At 45.8% G+C, this 20268-nt stretch overlaps 7 protein-coding genes across 7 annotated transcripts; all 7 read left to right on the top strand.

Moving 5' to 3' along the window:
* On the top strand, positions 1–699 carry DFJ58DRAFT_837652 (uncharacterized protein; the record flags this gene model as incomplete). Its single annotated transcript, XM_041392388.1, has 3 exons — positions 1–160; positions 350–481; positions 506–699. 3 exons carry the CDS (start codon positions 1–3, stop codon positions 697–699), a joined length of 486 nt encoding a protein of 161 aa, XP_041248546.1.
* Positions 700–2762: 2063 nt separating this feature from the next.
* DFJ58DRAFT_855532 (Endonuclease/exonuclease/phosphatase) lies at positions 2763–4169 on the top strand (the record flags this gene model as incomplete). Its single annotated transcript, XM_041393902.1, has 2 exons — positions 2763–3465; positions 3589–4169. 2 exons carry the CDS (start codon positions 2763–2765, stop codon positions 4167–4169), a joined length of 1284 nt encoding a protein of 427 aa, XP_041248545.1.
* A 9-nt stretch (positions 4170–4178) lies between these two features.
* Positions 4179–4562, top strand: DFJ58DRAFT_615399 (uncharacterized protein; the record flags this gene model as incomplete). The annotated part of the gene is made up of 1 exon (XM_041380959.1): positions 4179–4562. A coding segment is annotated over one exon (384 nt), but the record flags the coding sequence as incomplete, so codon positions are not given.
* A 3342-nt stretch (positions 4563–7904) lies between these two features.
* DFJ58DRAFT_653534 (uncharacterized protein) lies at positions 7905–8215 on the top strand (the record flags this gene model as incomplete). The annotated part of the gene is made up of 2 exons (XM_041381749.1): positions 7905–7997; positions 8045–8215. Coding segments are annotated over 2 exons (264 nt in total), but the record flags the coding sequence as incomplete, so codon positions are not given.
* Positions 8216–8620, top strand: DFJ58DRAFT_653521 (uncharacterized protein; the record flags this gene model as incomplete). The annotated part of the gene is made up of 1 exon (XM_041381747.1): positions 8216–8620. A coding segment is annotated over one exon (405 nt), but the record flags the coding sequence as incomplete, so codon positions are not given.
* A 755-nt stretch (positions 8621–9375) lies between these two features.
* DFJ58DRAFT_723185 (uncharacterized protein) lies at positions 9376–10733 on the top strand (the record flags this gene model as incomplete). The annotated part of the gene is made up of 7 exons (XM_041384963.1): positions 9376–9426; positions 9494–9502; positions 9553–9633; positions 9687–9803; positions 9854–9937; positions 9991–10582; positions 10636–10733. The coding sequence occupies 7 exons, from the start codon at positions 9376–9378 to the stop codon at positions 10731–10733; spliced, it is 1032 nt and encodes a 343-aa protein (XP_041248541.1).
* A 1920-nt stretch (positions 10734–12653) lies between these two features.
* On the top strand, positions 12654–13418 carry DFJ58DRAFT_723184 (uncharacterized protein; the record flags this gene model as incomplete). Its single annotated transcript, XM_041384962.1, has 1 exon — positions 12654–13418. The coding sequence occupies one exon, from the start codon at positions 12654–12656 to the stop codon at positions 13416–13418; it is 765 nt and encodes a 254-aa protein (XP_041248540.1).
* Between the last annotated feature and the right edge of the window lie 6850 nt (positions 13419–20268).

Here is a 20268-nt window from a genome sequence, read left to right as displayed (position 1 = left end):
ATGTCCTCCCCTGACCTATCAGAAGAAGAAGAGTCTCCAAGCTCAGGAAAACGACCTACCATCGGTAGAAATGAAGGAGTTACCATTCCCACTCCCCCCGCTGTCACCACCCAAGTCAATCCCTGGCAATACCTACAGTCTGCGTCCAACGGAACAGTAGGTAAGTGGCTATTGCTGACATTGTCAAACGCACCATTAGTGCTGACCATAGCGTGTCAGAGTTCATCCACAAGAATATTCCCAGTCCCGATGCAGAAGCGGCCTTAAGAGCCATCAACTCCATCCGCATATCGAGCCTCAATGTCTCTGTGGCCCGCAACACCACACACAGTTTGGAATGTACACGTAGACTCCCCCCCTAACCTCAGCCTCAAAGACTACTTCGAGTGGACATCCCGCATCCGCAACTTACTCTTCATTTCAGAAGAGTATGGCTCCGCTACTGTCCGCACAGAGGAACGACAGTTCGTGTGCTCGGGTTGTAAGTCCTTCGACCACCCCACAGGCTTATGCCCGTTCCCCAAGATACAAGGGTGGTTTGGCCCCGCAGCCAGCACATCCGAGGACTCATCCAAAGCCTCGCTCGACAGTCGCGCCAATCATAGCGCCCCCTCCTCCAAATCTAATGCTTTGCCAAGGGGAAGAGGCAACAGAGGTAGAGGAAGAGGTCTGGGAAAGAAAGGACGTGGCCAATACTAGTAGTCACTATAAGTCCCCCCTTTCCACTTAAGAATAGATTAGTAAGAAGCGCTCCTGAAAGCTATATGAATCAATGTATTCGGCCGTGACAATCCTGTAGAGTGAGGTCTATGAGAAATTGAGATACCGCTGTGGGTATCACAACCTGGCAGGCACATATAAGAAAAGTGCTCAGCCAGTATAAGTGAGTCTCAGCTCTGCCTAGCTGCTATACTCGCAGAATGCAAGAATGTTCGACCCTAAAGGGGAAGCAAGGAAAGCAAGGATCCACGGAATGATGCTGAATAACCCTGGTGAATGGCGGTGAAAGCGTGAGAAAGCGCTGAGGGCGCGCGCGGGAAGGTAGTGCAAGCGGTGCACAGGTGTAAAAGATATATACTGAGACTGATAAGAGGAAAAGCACGGATCTAGACGGATACTGGTAGTGCCACTAGCTATAGACTGATGCTAGGGCCTCAAAACGATGATGGACACATGCATTGCATGGAACTAACTGGTGATAGATACTGAGTGGTAGGAAGCTAAGCTGTGGTGGTAGGAAGCTAAGGTGGAAAAGTTGGGTGTAAAACAAACATGAGAGTATGTAAGTTCTACCTAAGCGCTCTCCCAGGGCTCAGAGCTGAATAGGGAGTGCTCTAAGTATGTAAGTGAGGTAAGGTGATGTAAAGTAAGGGTGCATAACGAAATAGGAAGTGTAATATGCCAAATATAGTCAGATAACAAAAAGGGACATACCAAGGGACTGGTTGGACGATGGATGGATGCTCCTGGATGATGCGTGATGCAGTGCGCTTAAGCACGAGAAAGTGTGCAAGGCGCGCACGTGGGAATACTGCGCATTGTGCAGGAAATGTCGCACCTATGGCGTGTTTCATGGGAAAGTGGTGTGCTCTATAGGGAAGTCATAGTGGATGATAGTGCGAGTCGTGCAGTAAAGGCCAGTCGTCAGAATTTGTAATATGGGCCCATATGTGCCTGCAGAAACGTGAGTCTCTACATCTCCCGGGGACTTTGAATACTGAGTGTCCCCACTCAGAGCGCGTCTGGTGAGGATCTCGAGCAAAGTCGATGATATGGGTATGTGATGATTGGCAGGTGTGATGTGCGTGTGCTCAGATGATAATGCAACTAAATGCGAAGAGGCGTGGCTAATGTGCGATGTGCGCGAGCGTGGGAACGTGTGACTGAAGCGCGAGAATGCGTCGCATATGGTGGGTTGCGCGAAATGACTCTGGTACGGCAATCATGATATGAGCTCGAAACTATGATAATGGTGATCATGCGAGGAGTGCTCGGCTATTGAGATGACTGATAGTGTGAATATGGTGCGGATGTGACACATTAGGCGCAGGAATGTAGTGCGTGAAAATGCGTGAAGTGCGACACTGCGAGGAACATGACGGAATGGTTGCATGATGTGCAAAACTGCAAGGAAGCATAAGGCGATGATAGTGCGAGTCGTGCAGTAAAGGCCAGTCGTCAGAATTTGTAATATGGGACCATATGTGCCTGCAGAAATGTGAGTCTCTACACCACGTTAACTCAATGTCACGCATATGCCAAGTGTCTATAGGGGCCCACATTTACTACGTGTGAGCTGCTCACTGAGAGTATCTTGCTGTAGGAAAGCCCCGGACGCAAATAAATTCGAACAGCGACCTTTTTAGGTCCGGGATGTGCCGTGCCGAGAGGCTGAAGTCATGGTACACAGTGATTATCGGCCTCACCTGAAGTCATGAGCCCCTACGACATTGTCCCCCCCTCACAGATGAGGACAATCTGTGCTGACTGAATTGCTCGGTTGAAGCCCAGACAGTAGATCAACCACTACACACATAAATATTCAACCCCCCCACAACACGGTACATACAAACGGCAATGGTTACAGACCCCTCGAAACTGGAGAGGACTATGCTTCGCCTGTCAGCCGTGTCCTCGATGAAGGTTTTGCGGGTTATGGTGACGGGCACCGGAATGCTAACCTCTCTTCAACAGCCAGCCCCCCACCACATGAGCCTACCGCTCTCTCAAACAATGAATCAAACGTTGCGGCAAACGCCAATATGCATATAGCACAAGACCTTGAAGTCCAAGGCTCGGAATGGCCACCGAGCCGTCCCACAATTGTGGATGAAACAAGTCGGGAGCAACCCCACATCCCCAATGTTAACACAAATAAGTGTACTAAGAAAAAGAATAAGAAAAACACGCGCGCCAATGTCAAAATAGCCTCTCTTAACATGCGAGGAAGATGGCACCAAAGCTCAGACAAGTGGTCACATCTGAATCAAATCGTCAGAGAACAAAAAATAGGCATCATCGCCTTACAAGAAACGCACCTCTCCAAAGCTGATGAGGACGCCCTCAATCAAGTATCAGGCTCAAGACTCCATATTATCTTGTCTATTGACCCCGATCAAATGAACGCCAAAGGCATAGCCATAGTCCTAAACAAGAACATCATGGACACATCCCATGTTAAAACAATCGAACTGATTCAAGGGAGAGCGATACTATGCACCATAAAATGGCACAATGAGCACAAACTAACGATCTTAACGATCTATGCACCTAATGACCCGACCGATAACCAACGCTTCTGGGAGGAAATTGCCCAGTCAATAAAAGACCATCCACGCCCAGACATTATGTTGGGCGACTTCAATCTTGTAGAGGATCCTCTGGACCGCCTCCCACCAAGGCAAGACACATTCAACGCTACTAGCGCCTTAACGGATCTCAAACTATACCTTGGCTTAAGGGACGGTTGGCGGCATGAAAACCCCAACACCTTAAAATACACCTTTTCCCAGTCAACACAACAAGGAGGTTGACAATCCCGCATTGACCGCATCTACATGAGCGATAGCTTCATACCATTCAGCAAAGAGTGGGATATCTCACCTTCGGGCATACCAACAGACCACCAAATGGTCTCTACAAAACTCTCGGATAAGAGACTGCCCTACATCGGCAAAGGTAGATGGGCTATGCCACTTCATGTCCTCAAGGACAAAAAGCTAGGAGAAGACATCCTAAAACTTGGGAAGGAATTACATGCCAACATCAGTAACTCCAAAACTGACCGCTCTGAAGAATACAACCCACAGACCATGTTCAAAGAATTCAAAACGAAGGCAATAAAGCTCTGTAGAGACACAGCTAAGAGATCGGTTCCATCACAAATCAACAAACTGAACACTCAGCTCAAAATGTCCCTCAACGACACAACTATTCCAGAGGAGGAGCGTCGCATAATAGGATCCCACATCCAGGAGAAAATTGACTCCTTAACTAGAATCCAGCATGAGAAAGCCAGGGACAACCTAATGGCCAAAATAAGAATAGAAAGTGAATCGGCTACAAGCAAATTCTGGGCAAGACTAGGTAAGAACCAGAAACCCAGAGACACGATCATAGAATTAAGAAAACTAGACTCAACAATAGAGGAGCCATCATATGAGAAATGATCGGACAAAATGGCTGAACTGGCTAGGGATTTCTATGAATCGCTTCAAAATGAAGGATTAGTGTCCTACACAGAAAGACAAACAGCGACCAAAGAAGTACTGAATGCAATACAGACGCAGTTGTCGCCCGAGAACAAACATGAACTGGAAAAGAACTTATCATCAGATAATGTCAGTGAGGTCATCGACCTCCTACCTAATGGGAAAGCTTCAGGGACCAATGGTCTCCCATACGAATTCTGGAAGTGGGTGAATAATAAATCAAAATCCCTATCCGAAAAGGATCAAGATGAAGAACCGTTCAATTTCATCGATTGCCTCACAGCAGTACTCAACGATGTTGAGATTCACGGAGCAGCACCCAACACCTGTTTCGCTGATGGTCTGCTACACCCTCTGTATAAGAAAAGCGACAAAAGAGAAATCACAAACTACCGACCTATAACCCTTCTAAACTGTGACTATAAAATCCTGACAAAAGTGTTAGCCCTTAAACTAGCGAGAACCATACCCTCAATCATTCATGAGAACCAAGCAGGCTTTGTACCTGGTAGAAGCATCACAGACCAAATCCGTCTGACCCAACTCATCATGAATTACACCGAGGTCGAAGAAGAGAATGGCGCGATTGTTGCACTCGACCAAGAGAAAGCCTACGATAAAATAGCGCACAATTACCTCTGGCAGGTCCTAGATCGCTACAGACTACCCGAGAAATTCATTAACACCGTCAAATCCCTATATAAGGACACTGAAACATCAGTAATGATCAACAGAGAAATCAGTATGAAATTTAAAGTATCTAGGGGAGTCAGGCAAGGTGACCCACTGTCCTGTCTGCTTTTCAACCTCGCAATTGAACCCCTAGTGGAACAACTCAGACAATCTGACCTAACAGGATTTAAAACTAAAGAAATGGCTTACCACATTGTAGTGACAATGTTTGCCGATGACACGGCTGTGTACCTAACCGAGAAAGACGACTTTGGAGCCCTTGTAGTCATACTGACCAAATGGTGTAAAGCCTCTGGCGCTAAATTTAACACCTCAAAAACAGAAATAATCCCAATAGGAACCAAATCCTACTGTAAACGTGTCCTGGAGTCAAGGCGTCTCAATGAAGCCTCCCAACCACTGCCCGAAAACATTGACATAGCAAAAGATGGGAAGGCAACACGTATCCTAGGAGCCTGGATAGGCAACGGTATAGACGAACAGGCCGTCTGGTCCCCAATTGGCGAAAAGATTGAAAGTTCCCTGGAGCGCTGGGAGAAATGGTGTCCTACAATAGATGGAAGAAAAATCATCATCCAATGTACGATAGGGAGTATGACGCAATACCTCACAACAGCCCAAGGTATGCCTAAGGAAATTGAATGTTCCCTGACAAAACAAACCCATCAATTTATATGGGATAGCAGAGGAAAGAACTCTATTAGCCTGGAAACCCTCTCTGCCCCGATCAACGAAGGCGGCAAGAACCTCCTACATCTTCAACATAGAAATGAGGCAATCGAACTAAAATGGTTGAAAGGCTTACTAGCCCCCCCAGATAAACGCCCAACCTGGGCCTTTTTTGCACAAGTACTTCTTGCTAAACACGCACATGAATCCCCGGTCATCAAAGAGAAGGCCAAAATTAACCCCTTCTTACAAACGTGGTCTCCCACTCTAAAAAAGCTGCCTCTAAACCTAAAGAGAATCCTCAAAACGGCTAAAAAAACATAACTTACGGTGGGAAATACTGGTAGCGTCCGCGCAAATAACAAACCATCTCCCAATCTGGTTCCATATAGGAGCCTCGGAAGAACTGAATAAGATGAATAACTGCTACTATGCAGCGTGCCTAAGAGAAACTATAATGCCACCTTAGTACCACATATATCAGAAATAGCGAACAGAAACGATCCTACGCATAGAAAGCGCAAGGAGTGCACCTGCTCCCCCTGTTCTGAGGATAGAAACAACCTAAACTGCGCTAAACCTTTCAAATGTGCCCAACTGGCAAGAGATATAATGAAATGCATACTACCTAAGTGGAACCCAAAAACCATAGACCAGTCATTCAACCTGGACCTAACGTCTGAACAGATCAGCGACAACGAGAAAGCAATTAAAAAACACAAAGTCGTTATCTTCGACCCTAAAATTCCCTCACTGTCATCGGTCGAAGAAGGATTCAGGGTGTTCACATCCCCAGAAATGCAAAGCAAGACCCCTGCAAGACAGGACCCTCCATATCAGCTGAAATTCACCATCCAGTAAGAGTCTACATAGCTGGTACTCACCAGGTCAACAAACACGGAGACTTCAAAGCTGGAGGTAGCATATGCCTTGCTCAAAACAATGACCAGAACACCGCGATTAAACTGCCGGAATCATTAGCATCCCCCGGCACTGGAGAAATAGGTGCCCTATTGAAAACGGCAACCATGGTCCCAGGATACGTCCCTCTGGACATCAAACTGGAATCAAACGAAATCATTAAAGATCTGTCAATAATCCTGCAAAGGAACAAATCTCTTAACTACCATGCAAATTGACAAAGCCATGTCACCAAGCCTCGTCAAAGCCACGAAAAACCTAGCTAAGGAAGGAATGAGTAAAAATGAAACCAACAAAATTGACACCTCCATCTCGAGGCCAATGCACTTGAGCGGAATAAGCCTACAGAAAGGGACACAAAACATTTTCTATAAATGCATTAGAAAAATGGTGGATCAGCCAACTAAAAGACGCCTCACGAGAATGAACCTTGCACGAACTCAGTACGCTGTTTGTGAAATTAGACAAGAAACACCTACCAAACAACTAATCTGGAAGTCCATTAGGGATAATGACATCCCGAAAAACATACAAGGATTCCTGTGGAAAATGATACACAGCGCATATAAGATCGGCGAATATTGGGAAAAGATACCTAACTTCGAGCAACGAAGCAAATGTGGGCTATGCGGAGACACGGAGTCCATGGAACATATCTTACTGGAATGTACTAAGTCAACTGCGAAAGAAACAGTATGGGCCGCTGCGAAAGCCCTATGGCTCAAGAGGGAAAAGAGTTGGCCGGAAATCACGGTAGGCTCGATCATGGGCTGCAACTTAGCTAAGTTCAAAAACGATAAGAATAAGATTATGACTGGCAAAAAACAGATTACTAATGATCATCCTATCGGAATCCGCTCACCTATTATGGAAGACTAGATGCGAACGAGCCATTAAATTTGAAAACAATATTGAAAAACACCATTCGAGTACTGAAATCTATAACAGATGGATTCATGTGATGAACATGAGACTGAAATTCGATAAACTACTTACTGACTCCAAAAGGTACGGTAAGAAGGCAATTAAAGCTGAAAAAGTCCTAAAGACTTGGAGTGGCCTTCCGGACAACTGGGTCCACCAATCAGGGGTTTTAGTGAGTATGGTACCTCGCCATCCTCTGGGACGGAAAAAATAAATTTGAGGTATTGAGTCTCACACTGCAACAATGCGTACATAAAGTATTTCCTCTGGGTGACTAATTAATTAACTAATACACGGGTGCAAGCCCTGTAACCTTAACATATCCTTTTGGGCTGACTTTGTCAGTTGCTACTGGATAACACTGTTCCACCCCAAAAAAAAAAAAAAATTACTCAGATAGAACGCTGCCAAACGCGCTTATGCCGTATCAAAAAATGGCAGACAACACGGGCCCCTCATGCTCAGGTTGACGAAACTGCGACTGACCCACAGCTACACCATCATATTGGACAAAGCAAGAAGAGTTTCGATGAGTTGGGACATTATCTCCGCAGTCATGTGGGAGACCCTGCCATGAAGGTATGACTTTCAGGGGCTTGATCTCATCATTCTAACATATGACACAGGACTTCCTTCCACAATTGAAAGATCATATCCTGGACCACATAGGGACTCCTGGATCTTCTGTGGAGAACACCACCCTTACCAACCAAGAACAAAGTTCAATTTTCTTCAAGCGCAATAGAATCTACCATCACAATGTCGTCAGGTTTAATTATATGACGTATGACATATGAAGGGCCCAAGACGTGATAAACCCGAAGACCCCCCATTGCAATGTCATGCTACTCCAGCACGGCGATGGACATGATGACAAATATTGTCATGCGAGGGTTCTCGGTATCCACCATATTAATGTCATTCATTCAGGCAACATGTATGAATCCTGCCGAATAGACTTTCTGTTTGTTTGGTGGTATGAACTTACACAAAGCCATGCATGGGAAACACATGCTTTGGGACGGGTTCACTTCCTTCCTTTGTCGAATCCAAATGCCTTTGGCTTCATGGATCCAGGAGCGGCTCTGAGGGCATGCCATATAATTCTGGCTTTCTCTCATGGCTGGCGCAATCTGAACTGCGGGATTTCTCCCCTTTCAGGAGATAAACATGACTGGCTAGAATACTACATTAACAGGTGAGCAATCTTATTCATATGAGTCATATATACGGATATCATCTAACTCCACCAGTTTTGCTGATCGTGACACACTCATGAGGTTTCATTATGGCCTTGGGGTAGGCCACATGTACTCACATATGGTAGGGATCTTAGACGGTCATAGCTTGGCACAGCAACCTGCCACTCAGACAACCGCCTATATGGAAGATGAAGATGTTGAAGGCAAAGAAAACTTCACAGAAATTGCCCATCCAAGTGACGGTGAACAGGATGAGCATGACAAAGAGGGCCATTACTTTGGCATTGAAGAGTTGAATTTTTTGAACAAGGAAGGAATGCAAGCATGGAGTCCCTCGCAGAGGTGCTAGACGATATGTTCATGGGCCATGCTTTTGATTATGAAAATAATGTTATATTACAGCAATAGAACCCTAGTAGTCTGATGGGCACAAATCCACAGGTTCAAGATGGCCAACAACTACGATGGCCAACACATAATATGCCCGTAAATTATTGATGGCCATCAATTGTATTAAGATCACTAGTGATTATTGGTGGCCATCAATTACAGATTGGCAGCCAGCAGTTACAAATGGCCACCAACTAGCAATGAGAGAAGTAATGGCCACTACTGATCAGTAACGCATTATACCATTTCTAACTTTTGCGTTTAACCTTTGCTAATGTCTGGCAGGCTTTGTTACTTTTTGATCGGCCTTTATCAACATTGTTGGCTGTTATCAATTCCCTCCTCACCTACCCCACCCTGAATCGATGTCTCCAGTGTGGTTATATGTACCCACTATGGGTGATATCCTTCAGCTCGTTCGGCTTGCCATAAGTACAAAACATTGTACAGTAAATCCGCTGATGTGACAACCTTCTCCTCTAGCATGAAGAGGTTTGTCGTCATCCATCAACTATTGTTTCATTTTACCTTTTTGCTCTCAGCATCCGTTCACCGCCATTACTACGGGATTGTATGTTGTTGTAGGGTATCTCGCTAATCACCACCAAGTATCGCCAATCTACGTGAGTTTTACTTCTCAAATGCAAAGGTTTAATCTCACTGTATTTGTTTGTAGTGCGAACAGTCCTTCCAGGAGGCTCAGCCTTGGACTGGTTGGCTTACACAACTTGGGTGGCTGATTATCCCCAGCGAGAGGGATATTACCCACCTTCATAAGTTATTCACAGCAACAGTGAGATGTTCACGGTATCAAACATTTCATCTTTGAAACAACAGATCTAGCCAACTGATGGCACTCATATTAGTGCAATAACCCCTACATGCTGTAGAGCTGATGCCAGAGGTATCCATTTGCCTACTTGGCTCGTGAGTGTTGTGCTCAGCCCTCATGCACATCCCTCATTGCAGTACATTTATAGCTCCAAGAGTTGTTGGATGCATCAATTCAATTCTTTTATGCCCCGTTTCCAGATGGGTATCCGCCTCCTGCTGCTGCCCCAGCACAAAAATTCATGTATGAGGCGCCACCTTCCGCCCATTCAAGTACTCTCGATAACGCGCTCTCAGATGTCCTCCTATTTGACCTCACAGCCACGGAGCTTCAAGAGATTGATTGTGGCTATAACTACTGGGGGTTGTCCACTATTGGCTCTCTCAATGGTATTGACAATCCTGCCGGGCCCCTTTTGGATGATGTGGATGAGGATTTCCCCGAGGAGCTAGCCCTCCAGGTTTTTCATCCTGACCTACAATGGAGAAGGTCTAAGGGTTGCATGTGGGAAACCTTGAATAAAAAGCAACGAGGCACCCTCACCTGTGCAATGAAGAAGTCGTCTTGGTGGCGGATTGTGATGCTCACTAGGGCCATGTTTATTGGAGGTTTGTGGGTAGGAGAGCGCCAAAACTCATTTAGGATTTCTCAGACTGAAGTTCGACGGATGGTGACCAATGACTTTCTCACCACGCTTTGTTTAGTTCACAAGACTTATGAGGAGATGCTGGATCAACCAGGTCAGTGCATTGCATCTTAGATGCTACCAGCTACTATCTTACAGTTTCATCAGTGAATGCCAAATTAACCAACGGAATAACTATTTCTGCTGGGTGGCTGGAGTTCCATATGAACATACACCTTCTCTTGCTTTCACTTTCTCCTTACTGATGCGAGCAGCTTGCTAAGGCATTCGACAATTCAAAGGCGGAACTAAGGAAGGTGGTCAAAGGTGAAATGTCACCACACACCAACTTTTGCGCTTCTTGGGATGAGATAGAAACGAGGGTCACTCACTTTGTACTACTTTCAACTCGGACGAAAACCATGACATACGGGACTCAAAATCATGGTTACTGTACTCACTCAAAACTTTTTGTTTTTCAGGTGCACCAGGCGATTTCTGAGCTTATCGGGGAACAAGTTTTCTTAGAGCTCCTTTGGGAATTGCTCTTTCACCCAGTCAGCAAGTTAGCAGATGGACAACACAATGGGAGGCTAGCAGATCTCTTTCCAGAAGAAGTCTTTTCAAAGTTCAACTGTCTGGCCCAGAAACCGGTGTGAAAGAGATAATAGCGACTAGGCTGGTTAGAAACTAGCGCTACTTATCCAAATAGGCGCGAGTGTAGTATTCGACCCAAGAGGACTGCTATTGAAGCAACTCCCTTCTAATATGCAAGGGTAGTGATAGCGCGAAGGACTAATAACCTATAGCGACCTAAGACCAAAAACTGATGAGTAGCGCTATAGCGATCAGCAACTAGCGACAAGTGAGTTCTGACAGAGAAACATGCGTATAAGTGAGTAGCGCTGTGCAAGTTGTTTTGTGCGATAGCGCTACGCGACGTCCGACTAGCGACAGCAAGAAGAAATCAAAGGAAGGGAAAGTGAGGAATAAGGTAAGATAGTGCAAGTGAAAGGCCCAATAGCGACTAGATTATAGCTCGACTACCGATAGCGATCCCGACATTGCGAAAATCAAACTTATGAGGGAACTTTAGCGACGCGCACTCAAAGCAAGTCAAGCGACGCGCACTCAAAGCAAGTCAAGCGACGCGCGATCAGAGTGATTGGCAAGAGCGGAATCGATGTAGAGACTCGCGTTTCTGCAGGCGCATATGGGCTCATTTTACGAATTCTGACAACTGGCACTTTATTGCATGACTCGCCCATCATCCACTATGACTTCCACCATGGAGTGCACCACTTCCCGTGAAACACGCCATAGGCGCAACACTTTCCCACACTATGCGCAGCATTCCTGCATGCGCACCTTGCGCGCTTTCTCGCACTTAAGCGCACTGCGTCACACATCATCTAGGAGCATCCATCCATCGTCCAACCAGTCCCTCAGTATGTCCCTTTTCGTTATCTTCCTATTTCGTTATGGACCCTTACTTTACATCACTTTACCTCACTTACATACTTCAAGCACTCCCTATTCGGCTCTGAGCCCTGGGAGAGCGCTTAGGTAGAACTTACATACTCTCATGTTCGTTTTACACCCCACTTACCCACCTTAGCTTCCTACCACTCAGTATCTATCACCAGTTAGTTCCATGCAATGCATGTGTCCATCATCATCTTGAGGCCCTAGCATCAGTCTATAGCTAGTGGGCATTATCAGTATCCGTCTAGATCCGCACTTTACCTCTTATCAGTCCCAGTATCCGTCTTCTACACTTGTGCACTGCTTGCACTACCTTCCCGCGCTTCGCGCACTTTCGCACTTCGCTTTCCCATGCGCGCTTTCTCGCGCTTTCACCGCCATTCACCAGGGTTGTTCAGCATCATTCCGTGGATCTTTGCTTTCTTTGCTTCCCCTTTAGGGTTGAACATTCTTGCATTCTGCGAGTATAGCAGCTAGGCAGAGCTGAGACTCACTTATACTGGCTGAGCACTTTTCTTATATGTGCCTGCCAGGTTGTGATACCCACAACTGGAGCCCACCGTGAGGGGGCCATCTGACACAGCGACCAGTTCATCCCTAGACCTTTATATGACACGTGCATTTACGCACTCCATCTGCGCTCCTCCATCCGCACTTTTCGATCCGCGCTTTTCCACGCCTAACGCGACCATCTTTGCGCCATGTATGACCCCCTAGATTCATCTGGAATGCCCCTTCGAATAGCCAACTCAGCGCCGCGCTTTGCAGGCGATGGTACTCAGCTCGTCAACTTCCTAGAGTCAGTAGAACAACTCGCGCAACCACTTGGTTTAACGGACAAGGAGATCATTAAGTATGCCTTGAAGTATACAACGTTTGAACACAGGCAGCTTCTCTCATACCACAAATTTGACAACTATGTGGAATTTGCTGATCAGGTCTTGGATTTTTGGCCAGAATGTGGTGATTGCCACTATACGCGCCCTATCTTCGAAAAAACGGCCGCCATCGAAGCGCCCCTTGCAAGTGCACCTCCGCATCCAGAACGCGCTCAAGAGCAACCAGAAGACGAATCCACCGCCCCCAACGCACTTAATGTGATGCCCACCACATGCAACCTTATAGAGACTACAGGTGAAACACACCATCCGGAAGTAGAAGATACTGCGCCTTTGCCCCTCGCTCCGATGTCTCAATCTGACCTTGTATGCTCATCGCACTTTAGCGCGCCTAATCAGGTGCCTCCTGCAGCGCCAGAGCTTGAATATGCGACACCAGTAGACCAGAGTATGTCCCTCGACAATCTGTGCATTACTGACGAAACCGCGCTTTTTAACGATAGCAGTTCATGCTCTTCAACCAAATGTCCAAGTGGTGCATCAGATGCGCATCACATGGATCATGTTCCAGACGACCAAGACGCATACCTTGACCCGCTAGAACCACTCCAGAAGAAACGCGCATAAATGCACTAATGGTTTGTATGAATGTCCCTCAGTTAACGCGATTTATGGTTGTTATACGTCGAAAGCTCTCAAGGAGCAAAGCGCCTATTGCCATGTTGCCGCCCATAGCCTATCAGGCTTTCCAGGATAATGTCCTTGATGATCCGCATGCATTTTCATTGAGCGCTCAATGCGCCTTTGACATATGGAGATTCCACATTTTCGTTACTGACACTGTTTTGACCCTTGCACCGGTTACCAGCTATCCGCCTTTGAAGCGCAGCCATATTGGTCTAGACTCGCCACCAATGCTTAGTATTCTCACGCTCTGCGCGCGCCTGACTGCGCAATGCGCTTGTGTTTGTGAAACTAATCTTGGAATCGCCTCTCAATATTGCGTTTTTAGCCCTGCACTCCCCACCAAGCGCATTTCAAGTACCTTGCAGCAGATTACCGTCAACCAGATGTTCATGCACGCGCCGTCCCGCCCAAATCTGCATTCAGTATCACCAGCCATCCCACGCAAGCATCACATTTCGCCTCTATGAGCGCGGAAGTTGCAGTTTATGCAGAAGGAAGAAGAAAGAAGACGAAGAACCCCCTAGAGCGCGCCCCTCCACAGTATTAGATAGGCGGGTGGGCCGAAGTGCAGAATTTTACATAGACGGGTGGGCCGACATCGGGTAATATCAAGTACCAAGTACTAAAACCCAAAACCCAAAACCCAAAACCCAAAACCCAAAACCCAAAACCTGAAACCTGAAACCCGAGCCCTGAACACCCAGACTCGGGACTCAAGAGACTCAAAACTCAAAATTCAAAACCCAACTGGAAAGTCATACATTTTTACGAGTTAAGAAAATTCAAATTTAAGATGATATACATTTTTGTCATCTGGAAATACCGAGTACCGAGTACCGAGACCTGATACCCAAGACCCGAGATTCGGCACTCGGTAGTCAGTGAAATGAGTACAGAAATACATAAGATACTACACATTAGTGTCAAATTTTGACTTGTGAATCACAAGTCTCGAGTCTCGAGACTCGAATCACCGAGTACTGACTACCAAGTACCAAGTACTGAGTGCTGAGTGCCGAGTGCCGAGTGCCCTGAGGCTTCCGGGTATTAAAACACAGATAGCCCTCGCTCTCAGGGGGTCATCAGAATTTAGATCACCTCAAACGGATGTGATTTGGGTGAGATATGAGCAAAATACTATATACCGGGTGAATTTCAGCATTGGAAGTTTGATGCTTTCGATGTTTTTGATGTCGGGTCTTGATGCTTTCGGGCATTAACATGTAGATAGCCCTCGATGTCAGGGGTGTGGTAAAATTTAGATTGTCTGAAACAGATATAATTTGAGTGAGATATATGCAAAATACCACACACTGACTACCAAGTGCTGAGTACCAAGTGCCAAGTGCAGAGAACCGAGTTCCGAGTTCCGAGTTCCGAGTTCCGAGTTCCGAGTTCCGAGTTCCGAGTTCCGAGTTCCGAGTTCCGAGTTCCGAGTTCCGAGTTCCGAGTTCCGAGTTCCGAGTTCCGAGTTCCGAGTGCCGAGTGCCGAGTGCCGAGTGCCGAGTGACCCGATGCTTTCGGGTATTAAAAGCCCTCGCTCTCAGGGGCCCGTCAGAATTTAGATCATCTCAAACGGATGTGATTTGAGTGAGATATGAACAAAATTCTATATACTGGGTGAATTTTGGCATCAGAAGTTCGATGCTTTCGATGTTTTTGATGTCTGGTCTTAATGCTTTCGAGCATTAATATGTAGATAGCCCTTGATCTCAGGGGTGTGGCAGAACTCACATTGTCTCAAACAGATATAATTTGAGTGAGATATTTGCAAAATACTATGTATATACTGACTACCGAGTGCTGAGTGCCGAGTTCTGAGTTCTGAGTTCCGAGTGCCAAGTGCCGAGAACCAAGTTCCAAGTGCTGAGTTCCGAGTGCCAAGTTCTGAGTGCCGAGTTCCGAGTGCCAAGTTCCGAGTGCCAAGTACCCCGATGCTTTCGGGCATTAACACCCAGATCGCCCTCGCTCTCAGGGACCCGTCAGAATTTAGATCATCTCAAATGGATGTGATTTGAGTGAGATATGAACAGAATACTATATACCGGGTGAATTTTGGCATCAGAAGTTCAATGCTTTCGATGTTTTTGATGTCTGGTCTTGATGCTTTCGAGCATTAATATGTAGATAGCCCTTGATCTCAGGGGTGTGGCAGAACTCACATTGTCTCAAACAGATATAATTTGAGTGAGATATTTGCAAAAAACTATGTATTTACTGACTACCGAGTGCTGAGTGCCGAGTTCTGAGTTCTGAGTTCTGAGTGCCAAGTGCCGAGTGCCGAGTTCCGAGTGCCGAGTGCCGAGTGCCCCGATGCTTTCGGGTATTGACACCCAGATCACCCTCACTCTCAAGGGCCTGTCAGAATTTAGATCATCTCAAACGGATGTGATTTGAGCGAGATATGAACAAAATACTATATACCGGGTGAATTTTGGCATCAGAAGTTCAATGCTTTCGATGTTTTTGATGTCGGGTCTCAATGCTTTTGGGTATTGACATGTAGATAGCCCTCGATCTCAGGGGTGTGGTAAAATTCAGATTGTCTGAAACAGATATAATTTGAGTGAGATATATGCAAAATCCCATATACTGACTACCAAGTGCTGAGTACCAAGTGCCGAGTGCCGAGTGCCGAGTGCCAAGTGCCTTCCGAGTGCTGAGTGTCCCAATGCTTTCAGGCATTACCACCCAGATAGCCCTTGCTCTCAGGGGTCCATCAGAATTTTGATTCTCTCAAACAGATGTGATTTGAGTGAGATAGGAGCAAAATACTATATATCAGGTGAATTTCAGCATTGGAAGTTCAATGCTTTCAATGATTTTGATGTCGGGCCTCAATGCTTTCAGGCATTGATATGCAGATAGCCTTCACTCTCAGGGGTCCTTCAGAATTTGGATCATATTTTCGCATCAGGAGTTTGATGCTTTCAATGATTTCAATGTGAGGCCTAGATGACTGTGTTCATTGACATGTGGATAGCCCTTAATGTCAGGAGTTCACAGAATTCATATGGCCTCACATGGACATATGAGGTAATGTAGGACATTCTCAACACATCAGGAGACACATAAAAACACATCATAAGGCACTACATCATGTCTTCAATAGTCATACCTATGTGTAGTATGATAGTGTGATCTTTAATATACTGTTCAGCTGACACTCATCAAGTATCACAGGTCTATTGTACAGACTTAGAATAAAATACAGTAGTCTTAACTTGATAGTCATTACACGATAGTCTTCACTTGATAGTCTAATATGATTGTTGATTACTACATAATACATAAGCTGTGAGGGTTAGGATTATTATGGAAGATATGACAGTCATGGTTATTAAGAAAGCTTATATTATGCCTAGCAAGTTAAGACTATTGAGTTAAGACAATCATATCCTTAGTCTAGTAAGCACTGTCAAAGCTTGTGACCTTCTGGTAACCGTGTGGCAAAATCATATTTTGCTGATGTATATATCTTGTGATTGTAACTTTCTTGCACCAGTGCACAGTGATTGCCTTGAATTTCGAGTTTTTTTGTATTTAGAGATACATACCACTGACAGATACTGTTTCAGGGACTGGAACAGTACACTGGAAGCCAATCTATCATATTATACATAGGTGTGATCATAGCAAACCTGATGCAGTCCCTGATGATGTGTTTTTATGTTTCTCCTGATGTTTTAGAATTTTTCCCACACAAGGCTGACAACAAAAACATTGAACCTGCGAAGCTCAGACACACCCAATAAATTGTATTTTGCTCATATCTCCCTCAAATCATGTCTGTTTGAGGCAAAATATGATCCCCAACATCCCTTCGATAGTATATGCAATATATAAGGATACTAGGACAACAGGATTTATTCCTGTTGTGCTATGTGCTTACCCTTGGTGCAAGGCCTGACATCAAAAATCACCCGATATATAATATTTTGCTCATATCTCACTCAAGTCTTATCCGTGTGAGACGATCTGAATTGTGACAGGCCCCTGAGATCAAGTTCTATCTGCTTGTGAATGCCTGAATGCATTGAGGCTAGACATTGCAAACATGGAAAGCATTGACCTTACAATGCTGAAATACACACAGTATATGGGATTTTGCTCATATCTCACTCAACTCTTATCCATTTGGGATGGGCTAAATTCTGCCAGACCCGTGAGATCTAGGGCTATCTGCATGTCAATGCCTGAAGGCATCGAGGCTTGATATCAATAACATCAAAAGCATCAAACTTCTGATGGTGAAATTCACTTGGTATATAGTATTTTGCTCATATCTCACTCAAATCACATCCGTTTAAGATGATCTAAATTCTGATGGGCCCCTGAGAGCGTGGGCTATCTGGATGTTAATACCCGAAGGCCTCGGGGCACTCGGCACTCGACTCGGCACTCGAACTCGGCACTTGGCACTCGGAACTCGGAACTCAAAACTCAGCACTCAGCACTCGGTAGTCAGTATATACATAGTATGGTGCAAATATCTCACTCAAATTATATCTGTTTGAGACAATGTGAATTCTGCCACACCCCTGAGATTGAGGGCTATCTACATGTTCATGCCTGAAAGCATCAAGACCCGACATCAATAACATTGAAAGCATCGAACTTCTGATGCCAACATTCACCCGGCATATAGTATTCTGTTCATATCTCACTCAAATCACATCCGTTTGAGATGATCTCAATTCTGACGGGTCCCTGAGAGCGAGGGCTATCTGGGTGTTAATACCCGAAAGCATCAGGGCACTCGGAACTCGGAACTCGGAACTCGGCACTCGGCACTCAGCACACAGCAGAAAGCTTGATTGCAACACTGAAGGCACTGAGGTGGATGAGGGAACACCTCCTGACAGTGATTGAATGCCTGAACGCATCAGGGCACTCAGCACTCGGCACTCGGCACTCGGCACTTGGAACTCAGAACTCAGAACTCAGCACTTGGCACTCAACACTCGGGACTCATTCACCCTGTATCTTGGATTGTGCATATATCTCACTCAAATCATATCTATTTAAGACTATCTAAATTCTGATGAATCCCTGAGATCTAGGGCTATCTGCATGTCAATGCCCGAAAGCATCAAGAGCCGACATTAAAAACATCGAAAGCATCGAACTTCTGATGCCAAAATTCACCCGGTATATAGTATTTTATTCATATCCCACTCAAATCACATCCGTTTGAGATGATCTAAATTCTGACGGGTCCCTGAGAGCGTGGGCTATCTGGGTGTTAATACCCGAAAGCATCGGGGTACTTGGCACTCGGAACTCGGAACTCGGAACTCGGAACTCGGAACTCGGAACTCGACGCACTCAGCACTCGGCACTTGGTACTCAGCCCTTGGTAGTCAGTGTGTGGTATTCATTTGGCACTCAGAACTCGGCACTCAGCACTCGGTAGTCAGTATATACATAGTATTTTGCAAATATCTCAATCAAATTATATCCATTTGAGACAATGTGAATTCTGCCACACCCCTGAGATCAAGGGCTATCTACATGTTAATGCCCAAAAGCATCAAGACCCGACATCAAAAACATCGAAAGCATCGAACTTCTGATGCTGAAATTCACCTGGTATATAGTATTTTATTCATATCTCACTCAAATCACATCCATTTGAGATGATCTAAATCCTGGCGGGTCCCTGAGAGCGAGGGCTATCTGGGTGTTAATACCCGAAAGCATCGGGGCACTCGGCACTCGGAACTCGGCACTCAGCACTCGGTAGTCAGTATATGCATAGTATTTTGCAAATATCTCACTCAAATTATATCCATTTGAGACAATGTGAGTTCTGCCACACCCCTGAGATCAAGGGCTATCTACATGTTAATGCCCGAAAGCATCAAGACCTGACATCAAAAACATCGAAAGCATCGAACTTCTGATGCCAAAATTCACCTCACCCGGTATATAGTATTTTGTTCATATCTCACTCAAATCTCATCCGTTTGAGATGATCTACATTCTGACAGGTCCCTGAGAGCGAGGGCTATCTGGGTGTTAATACCCGAAAGCATCGGGGCACTCGGCACTCGGAACTCGGCACTCGGAACTCGGCACTTGGAACTCGGCACTTGGCACTCGGAACTATCTAAATTCTGACAGGCCCCTGAGAGCAAGGGCTATCTGGGTGTTAATGCCCGAAAGCATCAGGGCACTCGGCACTCGGCACTCGGCACTCGGCACTCGGCACTCGGCACTCGGCACTCGGCACTCAGAACTTGGTTCTTGGCACTTGGCACTTGGCACTCAGCACTCGGTAGTCAGTGTGTGGTATTTTGCATATATCTCACTCAAATTATATCTGTTTCAGGCGCTTTCTCGCACTTAAGCGCACTGCGTCACGCATCATCCAGGAGCATCCATCCATCATCCAACCAGTCCCTCGGTATGTCCCTTTTCGTTATCTGACCATATTTGGCATATTACACTTCCCATTTCGTTATGCACCCTTACTTTACATCACTTTACCTCACTTACATACTTAGAGCGCTCCCTATTCGGCTCCGAGCCCTGGGAGAGCGCTTAGGTAGAACTTACATACTCTCATGTTCGTTTTACACCCAACTTTTCCACACCACCTTCCTACCACTCAGTATCTATCACCAGTTAGTTCCATGCAATGCATGTGTCCATCATCATTTTGAGGCCCTAGCATCAGTCTATAGCTAGTGGCACTATCAGTATCCATCTAGATCCGCGCTTTTTCTCATATCAGTCTCAGTATACGTCTTCTACACTTGTGCACCGCTTGCACTACCTTCGCGCA

This window comes from Suillus subalutaceus (assembly GCF_016647625.1).
Source record: "Suillus subalutaceus strain FC151 chromosome Unknown DFJ58scaffold_12, whole genome shotgun sequence".
NCBI classification, from domain to species: domain Eukaryota; kingdom Fungi; phylum Basidiomycota; class Agaricomycetes; order Boletales; family Suillaceae; genus Suillus; species Suillus subalutaceus.
This window is presented reverse-complemented; position numbering and strand designations above follow the sequence as displayed.